At 42.6% G+C, this 15680-nt stretch overlaps 1 protein-coding gene across 1 annotated transcript in view; it reads right to left on the bottom strand.

The window, feature by feature from the left end:
• Positions 1–4713: 4713 nt before the first annotated feature.
• The window catches only part of UEVLD (UEV and lactate/malate dehyrogenase domains), a 14360-nt gene continuing 3393 nt past the window's right edge, over positions 4714–15680 (bottom strand). The window contains exons 4-11 of the mRNA XM_009083518.1: positions 15404–15539; positions 13955–14076; positions 13254–13359; positions 9858–10028; positions 8404–8577; positions 7075–7159; positions 6326–6449; positions 4714–5014 (exon numbers count right to left, since the gene is read on the bottom strand). Coding sequence (XP_009081766.1) covers positions 4850–5014; positions 6326–6449; positions 7075–7159; positions 8404–8577; positions 9858–10028; positions 13254–13359; positions 13955–14076; positions 15404–15539 — 1083 coding nt within the window. The 3' untranslated portion in view covers positions 4714–4849. The remainder of the gene's footprint in view (positions 5015–6325; positions 6450–7074; positions 7160–8403; positions 8578–9857; positions 10029–13253; positions 13360–13954; positions 14077–15403; positions 15540–15680) is intronic.

A 15680-nucleotide genomic window follows, 5' to 3' on the forward strand; every position in this document is an offset into this window, starting at 1 on the left:
CGGGATCGGGAACGGGGCCGGGAACGGGAATGGGAAATGGCACTGCGAGCGGGAACGGGGCCGGGAATGGCACCGGGATCGGGAACGGGAAATGGCACGGGGATCGGGAACGGGGCCGGGATCGGAAATGGCACAGGGATCGGGAACGGCACCGGGAACGGGGTCGGGAAATGGCACTGGAATCGGGAACGGCGCCGGGAATGGCACCGGGGTCGGAAATGACACTGGGATCGGGAACGGGGTCGGGAATGGCACCGGGATGGGAAATGGCACTGGAATCGGGAACGGCACCGGGATGGGAAGTGGCACTGGGTTCGGGAACAGGGTCGGGAATGGCACCAGAAACGGCACTAGGATGGGAAAATGGCCCTGGGATCGGGGTTGGGAACGTCACCGGGATCGGGAACGGCACCGGGATAGGCACTGGGATCGGGGTTGGGAACGGCACTGGGATCAGAAACAGCACCAGGATAGACACTGGGATTGAAATACCGGGAACAGGATAGGCACCAATGTCACCAAAATCTGGAATCAAACCCCTTAACACCAATGGAGTATTCAGCACAGGCATGATTTATTCTGGATGCTCCGCCAAGCTGCATCCCAGCTATCCAAGATTTTTGCTGTTTTACATTTCAGAAAGCAAAGGAGTTAGTGCTCATCGGTCACAAGTTACCTAACTCGTATTAATTAGTGTTCTATCATTGATTACACATAGATCAGGCAGCAGGTCTGACTCTTACCTCTTGTGCTAATTAGTCCCTTTTGAGTTGGTGGCTTCTTGGGGGTTTGAGATAGTCTCTGGTGGTCCTTTTGTGGTTGTTGGAAAGATGTCCATTAGTGTCCTTTCCATTAAGTATTAAATCTTCCTTATATGTATGGTCTTGGCTCAGCTCATTACCTCGTTTGCAGTTTAACAAGGTCCTTACATTGGTCTTGGTTGACTTCTGCTGGTTCCTCTGCACTGCTCCAAGATGAGCTCTCACAGGTGCAAGAACTTATGTCCTTGGGTGCATTCTCTACAGCAACCCATTGCACAGTATCAAAAATAACTGGAATTTGACCTATCCAAACATACCACATTATGGAGTATCCTTGTTTCATTAAAACAATCAGGTTATTTTTTGTAGTTGTCCCTTGCAACAACTCCCTCTTTGAACCTTACCCAGTTAGTCTTAGATAAGTTCATCTAGCTACCTTGCTGATTCTGCACCAATTAACACTACTCTGCTAATTTTATAATGTAATAAAGAACTTTGAAGGTAACATAACTACTTGGAAGTAACATATGACAAGAGGAGGGTACAAATGGTACAAAGCTGTAAACAATGTAATCTGAGGGATGTTTATTTTCCTTTCTGTGCATTCTAGGATTGTATAAGGAAGTTAATTCCTGCAAAGCCACAGGAGGAGTTAAATATGTGATTCCAAAGGGTTGACCTAGAATCAGGGAGCTGTGCTCTTAGATCCCTGTTTCTTTAACCCCCTGATCTCACGGACCTGGAATGCGTTGCAGTGTCCCTCCAGGCCCTGCTCCAGCAGGACTTGTGTATCACAAATGCTTCACACAGCATCTAAAAGAATTATTTGCACTGCACTTTATTATTTAAAAAGGCCTTTCTGGGGATTAATCTCCTTGTAAGAATGCAAAGAGAATATAAGGATCCTTCTGAACAAACAGACTGTGTGATGGGTGAGCAGCTGGCTCACAGCTCGGGCACAAAGTATTATGGTGAAGGGGTGACATCAGGCTGGCACTGGTCACTGGTGGGTTCTGCAGGGCTCCATCCCAGGCCCAGAGCTCTTCAGCATCTTCATAAATGACTTGGATACAGGACTTGAAGGACTATTAAGTAAATTCTCAGATAGTACAAAATTGAGAGGAGCTGTTGACTCCCTTGAAGGCACAGAAGCCTTGCAGAGTGACCTAGACAAATTGGAGAGCTGGGAATCACCAACTGTATGAAGTTTAGCAAGTGCAAGTACCAGATTCTGCACCTGGGATGGAGGAACCCTGGTTGTACCTACAGACTGGGGAACGAGAGGCTGGAAAGTTGTGCCATGGAAAGGGCTCTGGGGGTCCTTGTCGATGACAAATTGAGTATGAGTCACAGTGTGCCCTGGCAGCCAGGAGGGCCAACCATGCCCTGAGGGGCATCAGGCAAGGTATTGCAGCTGGTCAAGGGAGGGGATTGCCCTGCTCTATGCTAGTGCAGCCTCACCTTGAGTATTATATGCAGTATTGAGCACCACAATATAAGAAACATATTAAGTTATTGGAGAGTGTCCAAAGGAGGCAATGAAGATGGTGAAGGGCTTTGAGGGGAAGCCATATAAGGAGTGTTTGAGAGCACTTGGTCTGTTCAGAATGGAGAAGACTGAGGGGATGCCTCATCACTGTATACAACTACCTCACTGAAGGAAGTGGAGGGTTCTGACCTCTTCTCTTTGGCAACCAGTGACAGGACCTGAGAGAATGGTCTGAAGCTGTGTCAGGGGAGGTTTAGGATGGATATTAGAAGATGGTTTTTCCCCCAGAGGGTGTTTGGGCACTGGAACAGCTCCCCAGGGCAGTGGTCACAGCACCAAGTCTGACAGAGCTCAAATAGGTGTTTGGACAACACACTCAGGCACATGGTGTGATCCTCAGGGATGTTCTGTGCAGGGCCAGGAGTTGGACTAGATCCTCAAGGGTCCTTCCAACTCTGATTATTCTGTGATTCTATGAAAGTGCCACTTCCCACTGCACTGACGAAGCCATAGTTCTTTGGTTATTGTTCATGGGATACGACACAAACACAAGATGAGGAGCATTGATCTACCAAACATCCCTGAAGAGGTGGCAGTTTAAGACTAGAACTATTAAGAAAAGCACCAAAAAACCACCACCTTGACTGTTTGCATGAAAATAAATGCTCAACACATGAAACACAACACCTTGAAGGACAATGTAAAACCTTAATTTCATGCTTTTTTTCCCCGAAGTAAGAGAAAAAACCCACCCTGACCCCCCAAGTCCAGCCACTGCATTGGCTGCTTTTAAAAATATAGCAGCAAAGCTGATTAGCCACTGCCATCACTAATTTTTTCACATCACTGACCACCACATTGAAGGAAATGGGAGTGTTCCACACAAAAATGTCTGAATTACTGAAGGTTTTCTTTCTATTTTTATCTCAGCTCTGAGATCAATATACACTCAGAACTCCTCACAAGACTTGGCTCCTTGTGAGATATATCTAGAAGGCACAAAGGAATAGATCCAACTTCTGTTTAGAAAGCTTCATTGATACTTATCCAGACACCCCTTGCAACACAACCATGGAATGACACCCCCAATCTGCATATACAGCAGGAGTGGAGCCCACGTCTCCTCTGCCTGCAGTGCGATGTTGAGGTATAATCAGGATGAAAACAGACTTACCACTGCAGAGAATCATAGAATCATCAAGGTTGGAGGAGAACTCTACAATCATTGAGTCCAACCATTAACCTGCCACTCTGCTGTAACCTTCAACCCTAAACCAGATCCTCCTGTGTCAGATCCTGACACCTCTTAAACACTCGCAGGGATGGTGACTCCACCACCTCCCTGGGCAACCTCTTCCAGTGCCTGAACACCCTAACAGGGAAAACATTTTTCCTAACATCTAATCTGAATCTCCCTTGTCTGAACTTATGGCCATTCCCTCTAGTCCTCTAATCAAGAGGTTCGAACTCAAAAAACCCCTTTATCTCCAAAACATCTCTTTTTTTCAATTAACCTGAAGATCCAAATCCTGCTTTTGGATCCCAAGGAGGAGGAAGGTTTCAGGTTCTGCTGCCTTCTCACACAGCTGTATGCTCCTCAGGCTCACATAAAGCTCCCTGCCCTTGACTTGCTGTGGATGGAGGCCTGAATGTGCAGATACTTCTGCATTACATAACTGCTGGATTTTTACCCTTTATTTGAAGCCCAGTCCCTGCTTTTCCCATTCAGGAGAGAGCCCCTGTTCCAGTGCTGCATGCATGGACTGTGAACTGCAGGTGCTTTAGGGCTCTGAATGTCCTCTGGAAACAAGAGCAAACAAGTAATGAACAGAATATTTCAGAAAGCATTAAGCATGCAACAGAAATCCACATCCAATACTTCAGGTTTGAAGGATACTGCTAACATACCCAGGGAGGTAGTAGATGCCCAACCCTGGCAGTGTTCAAAGCCAGGCTGGATGAAGCCTTGAGCAATCTGGTGTAGTGGGAGGTGTCTGGGCCCATGGCAGGCGGTTGGGACTAGATGATCTCTAAAGTCCATTCTAACCCCTAACATTCTATGATTCTATGAACATCGTGGTCCCCTTGGTGATCAGCAGCCCATTGACATCAGAGCACCTGGAACAGCCATGAATAGTGGAGCTATCCAGCTGCAGCCCTCAGTGCCCTGAAGAGCTCGAGTGTGACCGTATTCCAGAAAAGCCCCTGATGCAGCACTTAAAATCCACCAGGAAGGGTTCTAGAGCTGGGTAAGCTGCTCTCCTAAACTAACCAGGTGCAAAGAGCTAAGACTAACCAAAGAATCAGGCTATCATTAACAACCATAAACCAGAGGCAAGTGCTACCTGAATGTAGGTAAAGCATTCTTGCACATTACCTTCCTTGTTTTGGCTACCAAAAGTGCACTTTTCAATGAAGAAATTAACTGTGTGGTGCAGAATTAAATTATTTAAACCAAAACAGAGAAAACACTTTGGGAAAGTAAAGTAACAAAGCTTCCTGCTTTATACAGAAATCCACATACATGAAGCAACCTCTTCAGCCTTGCAAATCTCCAACGCTGGGGAGCAGACACAGAGGCTTCCCTTGTGGTTGCTGCTTACAGTCTCAGCTGCTGCTGGAGGTCATGAATTGACCCTGCACTGCTTTGCAGTTTCTCTTGCACCAGTGGGTCTTCTTCTAGTTTGACAACTTCCATCACTCCATTGGTTCCAAGAACACACGGGAGGCTTAAGAATACTTCACTGTTTATACTGCAACATCCCTGAAACAACAGGCAAAGAACACTGTCACACTTATTTTTGCTGTCTGGAGCATGCAACTACACAAAAGAACCTGATAATTTTAATGAAGCAAGGATACTCCATCATGTGGTATGTTTGGATAGGTCAAATTCCAGTTATTTTTGATACTGTGCAATGAGTTGTTGTATAGAAACTGTAAAATATTACTTTGCAGGTAAGAAATTTGTGAAGCATGCTCACACTTGAAGGAATTTTCCAATATGGATATATCAGATGTCTATAATACAGGCAGAGTTTGTACTACTAAACATCATTTCTTAGGTAGAAAAAAAGCAGGGACACTGATCAGTATCATCAGTTCTTCTAGGACTGAACAAAAGCTATTTAAAAATGCAGTCAAAGAGAGCTATCCAGGGAAGGGCTCTAAATGCTGATTCCATATTGATTCCGTGAGATAATTCATCAAACTTATATCCCTATAATTCAAGTTTACACTGTAGATTGTGTTTATTTTTAGGATCTGTATGGGAAACTTGAAACTGGAGAATAACTACAGAATGTGAGAGACTTGTCACTCCTCTGTGTCTACATTTAGTTCATAAACAAATAAAAACGTTACTTGAAACCTAATGCTGAAGGTGTATGTCTGTGCTGAATGGAGTAAGCAGCCTGCTCAGCCTCCCTGCACTGGGACATGCACATCACCCTCCTGAAGGCAAATTCTGAAACTGAAGTGACAAGTAAATGTTTCTACATGGGTTTTCTCATCACACAAAATAATTTAATGCATTAATAAAGCCATTCAGGATAAAAGTTAAACAAAATTCAGTCTACCTTCATAATCTTCTCCTCCAAGTAAAGTACCAAGGAGTAAAAAAAAAAATCAGCTGTTTCAAACCTGGACAAATAAAATACTGGTAGAAAATGCATTTTATACTTTCATAAAAGATACTGAACTCTTTAGGCCTCTTGAAAAATCTACATTCAATACTGAGTACTTGGGAACTGCAACTCACACATTTCTCTTCGTTTGCCAAATCCAGCTATTCCAGGGGTGCTGGTCAGCAACCTTGAATGTATTTTCCCTCTGGACTTGTATTTTGGGGGTAATAATCCACTTTTAATATTGGTTTCAGATTTAAGCAATAATTGATTTTTGCTCATTTTTAGGCTAGACTTGAAATTTGTTGGAAGAAAGTAATGGAAGTAGAGCTACTGCAGAACACTGTGAGATGTCTGTGCTCCTAAAATTAATGGTCACATCTAATATAAATGATCTCATTACAGAACCAGGTAATTATATATATAAAAGGTATTAATAACATGTTTACCTTTGCCAAAGTGGATATAGAATGAACCTTTCTTTTATCTTTCAGTATGCTGTCAGTCAAATCAGCAACCGAGAGCCCAACAGACCAAGATCTCTGACCTTTTCCCTTTAGAACTTCCATAGCTCTATACAGAAACCAGGAAAAGGAGAAAAACATGATGCTTAGGTTTTAATTATTCCTACTTTGGTTTACATGTAAGACTCAAAAGACAGATTGAATGTACTGTGTCAGGTAAAGTGTACTATAAAAACATGATTTTCTGTTTTTGAAAACAACAGAATAGAGAATTGCTTTAGAGAATTTCTTTACAATACCTTTTACCCACACTAGTAATGATTCTCTTTTCTATGAAGAGCTGTAACTGGTATGTGGCTAATTAAACAGGTAAATTCATCCAAACTTGTGCTTTGCTTTGAAGCAAATGCTTCCAACCCAAGCTCTGAGAAAAGTGTGCCAGAAGGCTTATCTGTTGCCTTCTTTTAAACACACAATCCAAGTGGCAACTCTGATATTCTACTGCATATTCTGGTGTCTTCTTAGATTGCCACAGGAATAATGTTATGAAGAACCTGAGAAAAAACAGTGGCCATATACACACCCATAAAAGTGAATGACAACACCACCTACAATTTCCTATAAACTCAATGTATGAACATTTTAGAACAAACTACCCCCACTTCATGAAGAGCTGAAGAAAAAACTCTGCAAACATCAAACATGAAGGAAAAAAAGGGTTAAAATGGCATTACCTGTTAGCTACCTTTTCCCTTGAGTTTCGAGCAGCTATTGCCTCTGTTTGATTTGCAACTACATTACAACTGGTCCATGATGGCACTAAATAGAAACAACCAATGTTTAAATGCACGTCTAAACAGTGACTAAAATAGGCACCAGATAAGGTGAGGAGAAGAAAAATAGAAATTCAAACTTTCCAAACTTTCCGTCCCCCACAACAACCCAAATGCAGATGACAACCTTCTAATATTGCCTTGACTGATGACATAAAGTCTATAGTAGCACCTGGCCAGAGACACTTGCTGTACAATGAATCAATATGTAATAATTCTTACAGTAGCAGTAACCTACCATATATTATACCATATTTCCTTCCTCTTTCAATACTTCTAACCTGTATCGTTATATCAAAAAAAAAAGCATTTGATGTTGTCTTTTCTACGTATTTTGTTCAACAGAAAGGGACTAGGAAGTGCTGGTGACAGTGGCTCAATATGAGCCAACAGAGTGCACAGGTGGCCAAGAAGGCCAATGGCATCTTGGCCTTGATTAAGAATAGTGTGACCAGCAGGACTAGGGCAGTGATCACCCACCTGTACTCAGCACTGGTGAGGTCACCCCTGAGTGCTGTGTTCAGTTTTGGGCCCCTCACTTTAAAAAGGACATTGAGGCCCTGGTATGAGTCCAGCCAAGGGCAATGATGCTCAGAAAAGACCTAGAAGAGGAAGGTCTGAGGGAATTGGGTTTGTTTCATCTTGAGGGGTGACTTCATGGCTCTCTACAACTACCTGACAGGGGTTGTAGAGAGATGGGGGATGGTCTCTCCTGCCATGGCTGCAGGGAGAGGACTAGAGGGAATGGCCATGAACTGAGACAGGGGAGAGTCAGATTAGATGTTAGGAAAAATGTTTTCCCTGTTAGGGTGTTCAGGCACTGGAATAGGTTGCCCAGGGAGGGGGTGGAGTCACCATCCCTGGAAGTATTTAAGAGGCATCTGGATCCAACACTGGAGGATATGGTTTAGGGGTTAGAACACAGTGGCTGGTTCAGGGTTGAACTTGATGATCTTAGAGGCCTCCTTCAACCTTGATGATTCTATGACTACGTTTGGTTTGTTGGGTTTTTTTTTTCACTGTGACAAATGTCAAATACTTTTGCTACCACTTCACATCTACAGACTGGTACACCCCAAAACTTCGAACCATTATTATGGAAATTTACCACCCTTCTTACTACTTTTCTCATTAGATTCATTACTTTTCTCAATTGTTCCTTCATTATTCAATTACTTAAGCACTGCCAGGACATTATACACTCATAGTTATAATAAAGTATCACTTTACCTTTGTCTTCCCCTTGCTCACCAATAATGCAGGCATCTTTGGCCAGCACCTCTGCTTTCAAAAGATGTGTCAGGATGTACTGGAATCTCTCTGTATCGAGATTGGCACCTACTCCAATTACTCTGCTTTTGGGAAATGCACTCAGCTTCCATGACACATATGTCATTACTTCAACTAAATGGGAAAAAAGAGAAAGTATGTTGCCAATGAAAGACCACTCAAAATTCAACACAACTGCAAACTATGAATCACAACTACAAAAAGCTTTGGACCTTAGAAAAGGCACAAAGCATGTAAGAATGTATTGGTAGTTTATTTCAACCTAAAACACCAAGTCAGGTGGAGAGGAGGTGAAGAAAATTCACAGCCCAATAAAGTCTGAAGAAAAGCAAAACTTCAGAATGAGTGACCTCTACCAAAAATCTCACAGGCTTCTAAATTTAATTCAGAATTCTAAATTTAATTTAGAAATTTAATTTGTGGAAACCAATAAAACAACAGGTAACAGCAAAAACTGATGCGCAGGAAGTTCCACCTGAATATGAGGAAGAACTTCTTTCCTGTGCTGTCACTGAGCACTGAACACATTGCCCAGAGAGGTCATGGATTGTCCCTCATGGGAGATATTCAAGAACCATCTGGATGCAATCCTGAGCCATGTGCTCTGCAGTGGCCCTGCCTGAGCAGGGAGGTTGGACCAGATGACCCATTGTGGTCCCTTCCAACCTGTCTCTGATTCAGCCAGTGTTTAATTTCTTTTAATCTGGCAAACATCTACTCTCCATCTCCACCGCTCTAAATGATAGGAAGGGTAAGAAGAACTTGAGGAACAGGCAAGGGCTGTCTTCAATGCATTTACAGGGCAGAGGCTCACACTGACTACTTTACTTTGTAAGTAGTGATTTTTGCTGGTATTAGTTCACGGTATCACTGACCCAATGCAACAGATTCAAAGCTTCTACCTAAACATAGCTGTAATATTTACTATCAACACTATACTTTGTATATGAGTAGCCTGTGAGTGTGATCATACGGTACATAACCCACAAGCATCAATTGAAGAATTCTCCTGCACAGGAGAAATGTACACAAAAGTTACAACTGACAAGACAACAGACAATGACTTCCTGCACAGGAGAAATGTACACAAAACTTACAACTGACAAGACAACAGACAATGAATGTTGTAGATAGTCAGGTTGCAACTAGATACAGAAACATACAGAAATACATACCTTGTATACAAAACAAAGTATACTATTTCCTTTTATCTTGGCAACAGTAAAGAAAAAAACCCTCAAAGAGTGGCCTGCTCAAAGCTGAAAAGGAAAACATCTTTCAGAGTAGCAAGAATTTTTGACTAAGCAGGTGTAATTCACCAGTAACATGTTTTTAAAACAGGCCAAAGATAGAGGCAGGTGAGGGACAGAACATTATGTGAAGTGCCAACATACCTGGATGAGAAGCAACAAGGAGAACAGCATTCTGACTGTAGTGTGATATTGCTGGAATAATTCCTCTGAACAAATCCACATTGCTTTGTATGACATCAAGGTAGGTCTGAGCATTACCCAGAAAATTCGCTGTAAGTACCACAACTTTTGAATCAGCTGAAGCAGAGAAGTCTGAAAATAGAAATAAAACATGTTTTTAAAATTTGTGTCATTCTGTTGAGTTTTGAATGCAAAACAAAGAGCTGTTCTATAGGGTGAACTGCAGCATCCACCTTAATTAGAGATTCCTCAACTCCTGTCTCCCCTCATATCCCCCAGTGTGGGATTTGGGTCACTTTCACAGCACCTGTACAACACAGCTCTCCTGCAGAACTACTTTCTTGTATAGTTACCAAACAGAAGGCAGACTGCAATTTGTCCAAGGTTACAGAGTAGAGCCAGAAAACACCTAGACAGTGTTGCCACAAACTTTTCCAAGTTTTCTTGAGTCCTTCATTTTCATTCCAATTGTTAAAGTGGAAATACTTTTACTCCTTTATCTGAGGTTCCTTCTAGAAATTTTTATCTTAGACCTCAATCAAGGACATGTAGACAACCATAAAAAGCATTCCAAAAGCAAATTAACTCAAGTAAAAGATGTGTATTTATTAGCCCGAGGGAAAACACATCCATGTTTGCTGCAGGAATTTATAAGTCAAAGCTGCCTTGAAATTCTGAGTATCTGAGTACCACACAGATGATCAGCTTGGACACAGAAACAAGGTAATTTAACTGTCACATCACTTCTGGATCCAGCTGAAGCCAAAGCAGAGGCCTAACGCACTGACAAACTAGAAGCATACTAAGCAGGAGACAATTAATACCAGCTTGCCCCAAACCTAGATCTAAGCATACTAAAATAGCAGGTGACAGTGTATAAGCAGCTCTTTAATGCTGAACACTACTAACAGCACAGCCAGCAACAACACACAAGCTAAATGTACCACAACTAAATGTAAACATATGACAGGCAACCACAAAAGCACAAACAAGTTTGTGGTACAGTTGCACAACCAGGGTGCAGGAAAAATAGTGTGCTAGCAGTAAAACCTGCAAGATAAGATCAAAGAATGCACAGCAGGCAATGTCAGCTGCAGAATAAGCAGCTAAGATGCCTGGTGAAATCAGAACAAGTCCTTGTACCCAAAATAAGATAAATTACTTCAGAAGCATAGGAAAGCCCCACATTTCATCTTACAGAGGATGCAAGGGACATGAAAACATGACACACAAACAAGGAAGAATAGGGAAGTTGCTCAATTCAGTTCCAGCTTCCCCTGTGGAAAAGCTTCTGAGCTGCATTGCCTCAACCTTTGTGACCAAGACCATCATAGATTGTAGCTATCAGCACTAATTAAGCAGACATAGCATCACATCTGTTCAATTCTACAGTTGCAGCTAGATGAGGACAAGATTACTAAGAACTCACTATCTGAATATGCAGTGATAGTGATTAAGAACTAACAATTGACCATCTACATGTTTAATAAACATTAACCTAGGAAAGCAGCACTTCGAAATATACCTTTATTTATCAGCCTTTTGAACACTGCTCTCACAGCAATCTCTAATTCCTTAACAGATATGGATTTTTCCACCTTCCTTCCCTCTCTCTGCCTATGACACTGCAGTACTAGCTTGGATTCTCTGTGTTTCTGCACGAGTCCACTTTCAGCAGTAGCTTCTTACCCTGGAATTACAGAGTCATGGAATCACAGGATCAGTTAGGTTGGAAGGGACCACAATGGGTCATCTGGTCCAACCTCCCTACTCCAGCAAGGCCATCCTAGAGCATATGGCTCAGGACTGGGTCCATACCTCCAATGAGGGAGAATCCACGACCTCTCTGAGCAGCCTGTTCAGTGCTCACTGACTGCACAGGAAAGTTCTTCCTCATGTTCAGTTGGAACTTCCTGTGCATCACTTTTTGCTGTTACCTCTGTCTGACCTACTCCACAAGTCAGAAGGGTCTGGCTCCCTCCTCTTGGCACTTTCCATTCATGTACTTGAATACTTTGGTGAGGTCCCTCTCAGTCATCTCTTCTCGAGACTGAACAGGCCCAACTCCTTCAGCCTTTCCCCATCAGTGAGATGCTCCAGTCCCTTCATCATCTTCATTGCCCTCCACTGGACCTGCTTCAGGAGCTCCATGTCCCTCTTGTCCTGAGGAGCCCAGAACTGCACATAATACTCCAGGTGTGGACTCACAAAGGCTGAGTAGAGAGGCAGGTTCATCTCCCTTGACCTGCTGTCAATGCTCTTCTTAAGGCATCCCAGGATTCCATTGGCCTTCTTAGCCACAAGGACATACTACAGACTCATGGACAGCCTGTTGTCCACCAGGTCACTCAGGTACTTCTCCACAGAGCTGCTCTCCAGCAGGTCAGTGCCCAACCTGTACTGGTGCTTGGGGTTATTCCTCCACAGGTGCAGGACCTGCACTTGCCCTTGTTGAATCTCAGTTGGTTCTGCTCCACCCATCTCTCCAACCTGTTGATGTCCCTCTGAAGGGCAGCACAGCCCCCTGAGGAAACACCTCTACCTCACTGTAAGGGACCTTCAGGAAATGTTTGTTTCAACATTGCTTGGCTTTGATGACTTGGTGTAGGAGACTGAAAACAGCGACCCCTGGACTGTTTACATCAAGGTTTGTTGAGTCACAGGGTGTCTCCAGAGATAATGAGGCACCACCTCCACACCCTCCAGCTGACATCACTTCCAGATGCAAACATCACGAGGCTGGGAATTGCTCAACTCCAGGGAAACTGACCAATCAGTGCCTTGGCAGAGCCCTGAAAAAAGGACCAGCATCCAGAGCATGGCAGATACCTACCACTGGAGAAAAGATGACCATGGATCCTTGGAACGCCACTCTGCGTGACTACCGATCCTCAGAATGCCACTGGATTCCATGGTGGTGACTATCTCTGCTGCGCCATCCCAAATCTTGCTTGCTTCCCCCCCTTTTCTGTTTCTAGCTCTCCTATCTCCCCTTCTCTCTTCCCCTTGAGTAAAAAATAAAAAGTCTCACTCCCTAATGGTATTTTGACCTCATTTGTGCCTTAATTCACATTGGGAGAATCGATCAAACAGTCCCAAATCTTATCAGACTGGGACACTCACGTACCTCTTCCTCTATAAACAGAAAGAAAAAAGCCTGAAACAAAAGCTTTCAAGCTTTGCTGAGCTTTCCCATCCCAGTTTTACCCAAAAAGACATACAAAAGCAAGAAGCTGTGAAAAGAAGAATACATCTTTTAAAAAAGACAGCCTGTATGCCTCTATACCTCCCCAGGTGTCCCAGCACAAGCACATACAGTACAGTTCTCACTCCCATTCCAGAAACAACATCTAATACCTCTGCTGATCTCCACATTTGGCAGTGCAAAGATCTCCAAGTCCATAGTCCCTCCTTTTGCTGCACCTTCAGAGAGGTCCAGAAGAACCACTTTGCTTGCAACACCCTGTGAATAAAAATAATGCAGATCAGCAATAAAACAAACAAAAACTTCTTGTGGGAGTGAGGAATAAACCCCCAAATTCCTCCAATTCTAGCATTTTTTGTACTCTGTGCAAACCAAACAAAATTACTGGCCAAAATTACTGCCAAATCACAAGAAAAAGAATTTAGTTTAGGGAGTCTAGTTGGAAAATTGCACATTACAAAACAAACAAAAACCCACAGAACTATCTCTGGGGAGTTATAAATGTTGATGTTACTGTTGTCTCTACGCACAAAGCCATAATGAAGTACAGACCATCTACAGACTGTCCTTTTCCAGGTAACTAGGGGATCCCAATTGTAAGAGGCTACCACTCAGGCAAGAATACTTTAGCCAAGGATTTTCAAAGTAAGTGAATTCAATATTCAACTCTTTCAATTAAAAAAACTCAGAAACCAAGGCAGAAACGAACACTTCTGTGTGTCCTTAAGTTAACTGAAAGGGCAAAAAACATAACCTGTGACATGGCTGTTAAAACTGCTGAGGCATTTCTAAATGTCAGACACCAAGCACTAGACTGGAAGCCTCTCTGTTAATCAGGTCCGTAGTCATGTACCTTTGCTGCAACTGCCAGCACACATGCAATGCCAAGATCTCCAGCTCCAACAACTGTAATTTTGTTAAAGCATTCTTCATTTTCGCCTTCAGTTTTACCCCTTGATTTCTTGTCGCTCTCTCCTACGATTGCAATAAAACCACAGACTTAGGTGCTGGTCCACACTGTAACAATCCAAGTATTGCTGCTTCATAAAGGATCATGACTGTGCAAGAGTAAAATCAAATTGCGTAAACTTTTTCAAAATAGCAGTCAAGCCTGACCACAGAAAATCCACCACAAATTGCAAGGTGTAAAACACAAATATGCCTCTCTAGATAGGAATATTTTTTCACTAAGTAGAAAAATCTGAGCGTAACAATAGCATGAAGCTACACACGAATACCACACAAATCACACTTTCTTTGCTACTGTCACAGGTGTGAAAACATACCATGATCATAAAATTTGTAGAAGATTTCCTATCTTGAAAAGACATGCAAAGTGGAATTTGATTAAAATACAACAAGCTGAGGTTGTTTAGCCAATGCTACTGGTAACACAACTCTGAATGCAGGGAGATTTGTAAGAGAAACATTAAGATAAATTGCCTAGAAATGTGTATCATGTGCAAATCATATGTGTGCTCACAGGCAGTTTGTGCATACAGTTCCCAGGAGAAACAGCAGAAGAGGGTCAAAGGGAAAAGTTTGCACAAGTTGCCACAGATTACCATCTGTGATTTCTCTAAATGAAGGAAGAAAAGACTGACCTGAATAAAATGTATCAGGATGAAGAACAACAGGACTGGAGCCATAAAATACCCAGAGAAGGAAAACATGAGAACTGTGAAACTCAGGAATTTTGCCCAAGACTTACAATGGGTGAGATAGAGTAACGAGGCAAAATGCCAAATGGCATCCACTCCTGAAGGGTATAAAAGACAAGTCCAAAATCAGCTTGTCACCACCAAACAAGAAGGACCCAAGACACAAGAAATGGACTCAACAGGCATCACTCCCTGTTCTCAGTGTTGCACAGCAGTGATTGTGGTCAGACAGGTCTCAGGGCTTGTGGCTGTGGGGGTGAGAGTGTGAGTGAATGAGATCTGAGAGGTGGCATGATTATGGTTGAGCAAGATCAGCTTGTTCAGAATGAAATCACATCTCCTTTCCACAGGATCTCACACTGAGTTTTGTTGCAATAACTTCCAACAAAGGAGTAGTAACAAGCACTTTTCAGCAGGCTTAAATGCAAACATCCACAATGAGCTGCTTCCTCATTAAAGACCTCTCTGTTCAAAAAGAGATGCTTCTGATTACGCAGAGAAAGCACCAAACACTGCAGACATGCAAACACCAAAAATTCAGGTATTAAAATCATGTAGTCTTCATTGTGATATCAAGTAATAACAATAAATAAATCTGTTTTATAAGAGCATTAGAAACAAGTTCATGGAAACATCCATACCTTCAGTAATCTTTGCAATGTAGGAGAGAAGTTCTGCCTGCCTGGCTGCATCAGAAGATGACAGTGAATACAATGGGGGTTCTTCCTCAAATTTTGCAATCATTTCCTTGATTAATCCAATGACAGTCGATTTAGGCTGAAATACAGCAATACAGAAGACAAAACAGTAGAGTAGTTATTTCATAGAGTGATATCAGCTGTGAACTACTGTAGCTATACAAAATTTAATCAACTTATAAATATCCACACCCTTAGCACTTACATAAACACCTAAGGG

This window comes from Acanthisitta chloris, unplaced genomic scaffold (assembly GCF_000695815.1).
Source record: "Acanthisitta chloris isolate BGI_N310 unplaced genomic scaffold, ASM69581v1 scaffold13051, whole genome shotgun sequence".
Classification (NCBI taxonomy): Eukaryota; Metazoa; Chordata; class Aves; order Passeriformes; family Acanthisittidae; genus Acanthisitta; species Acanthisitta chloris.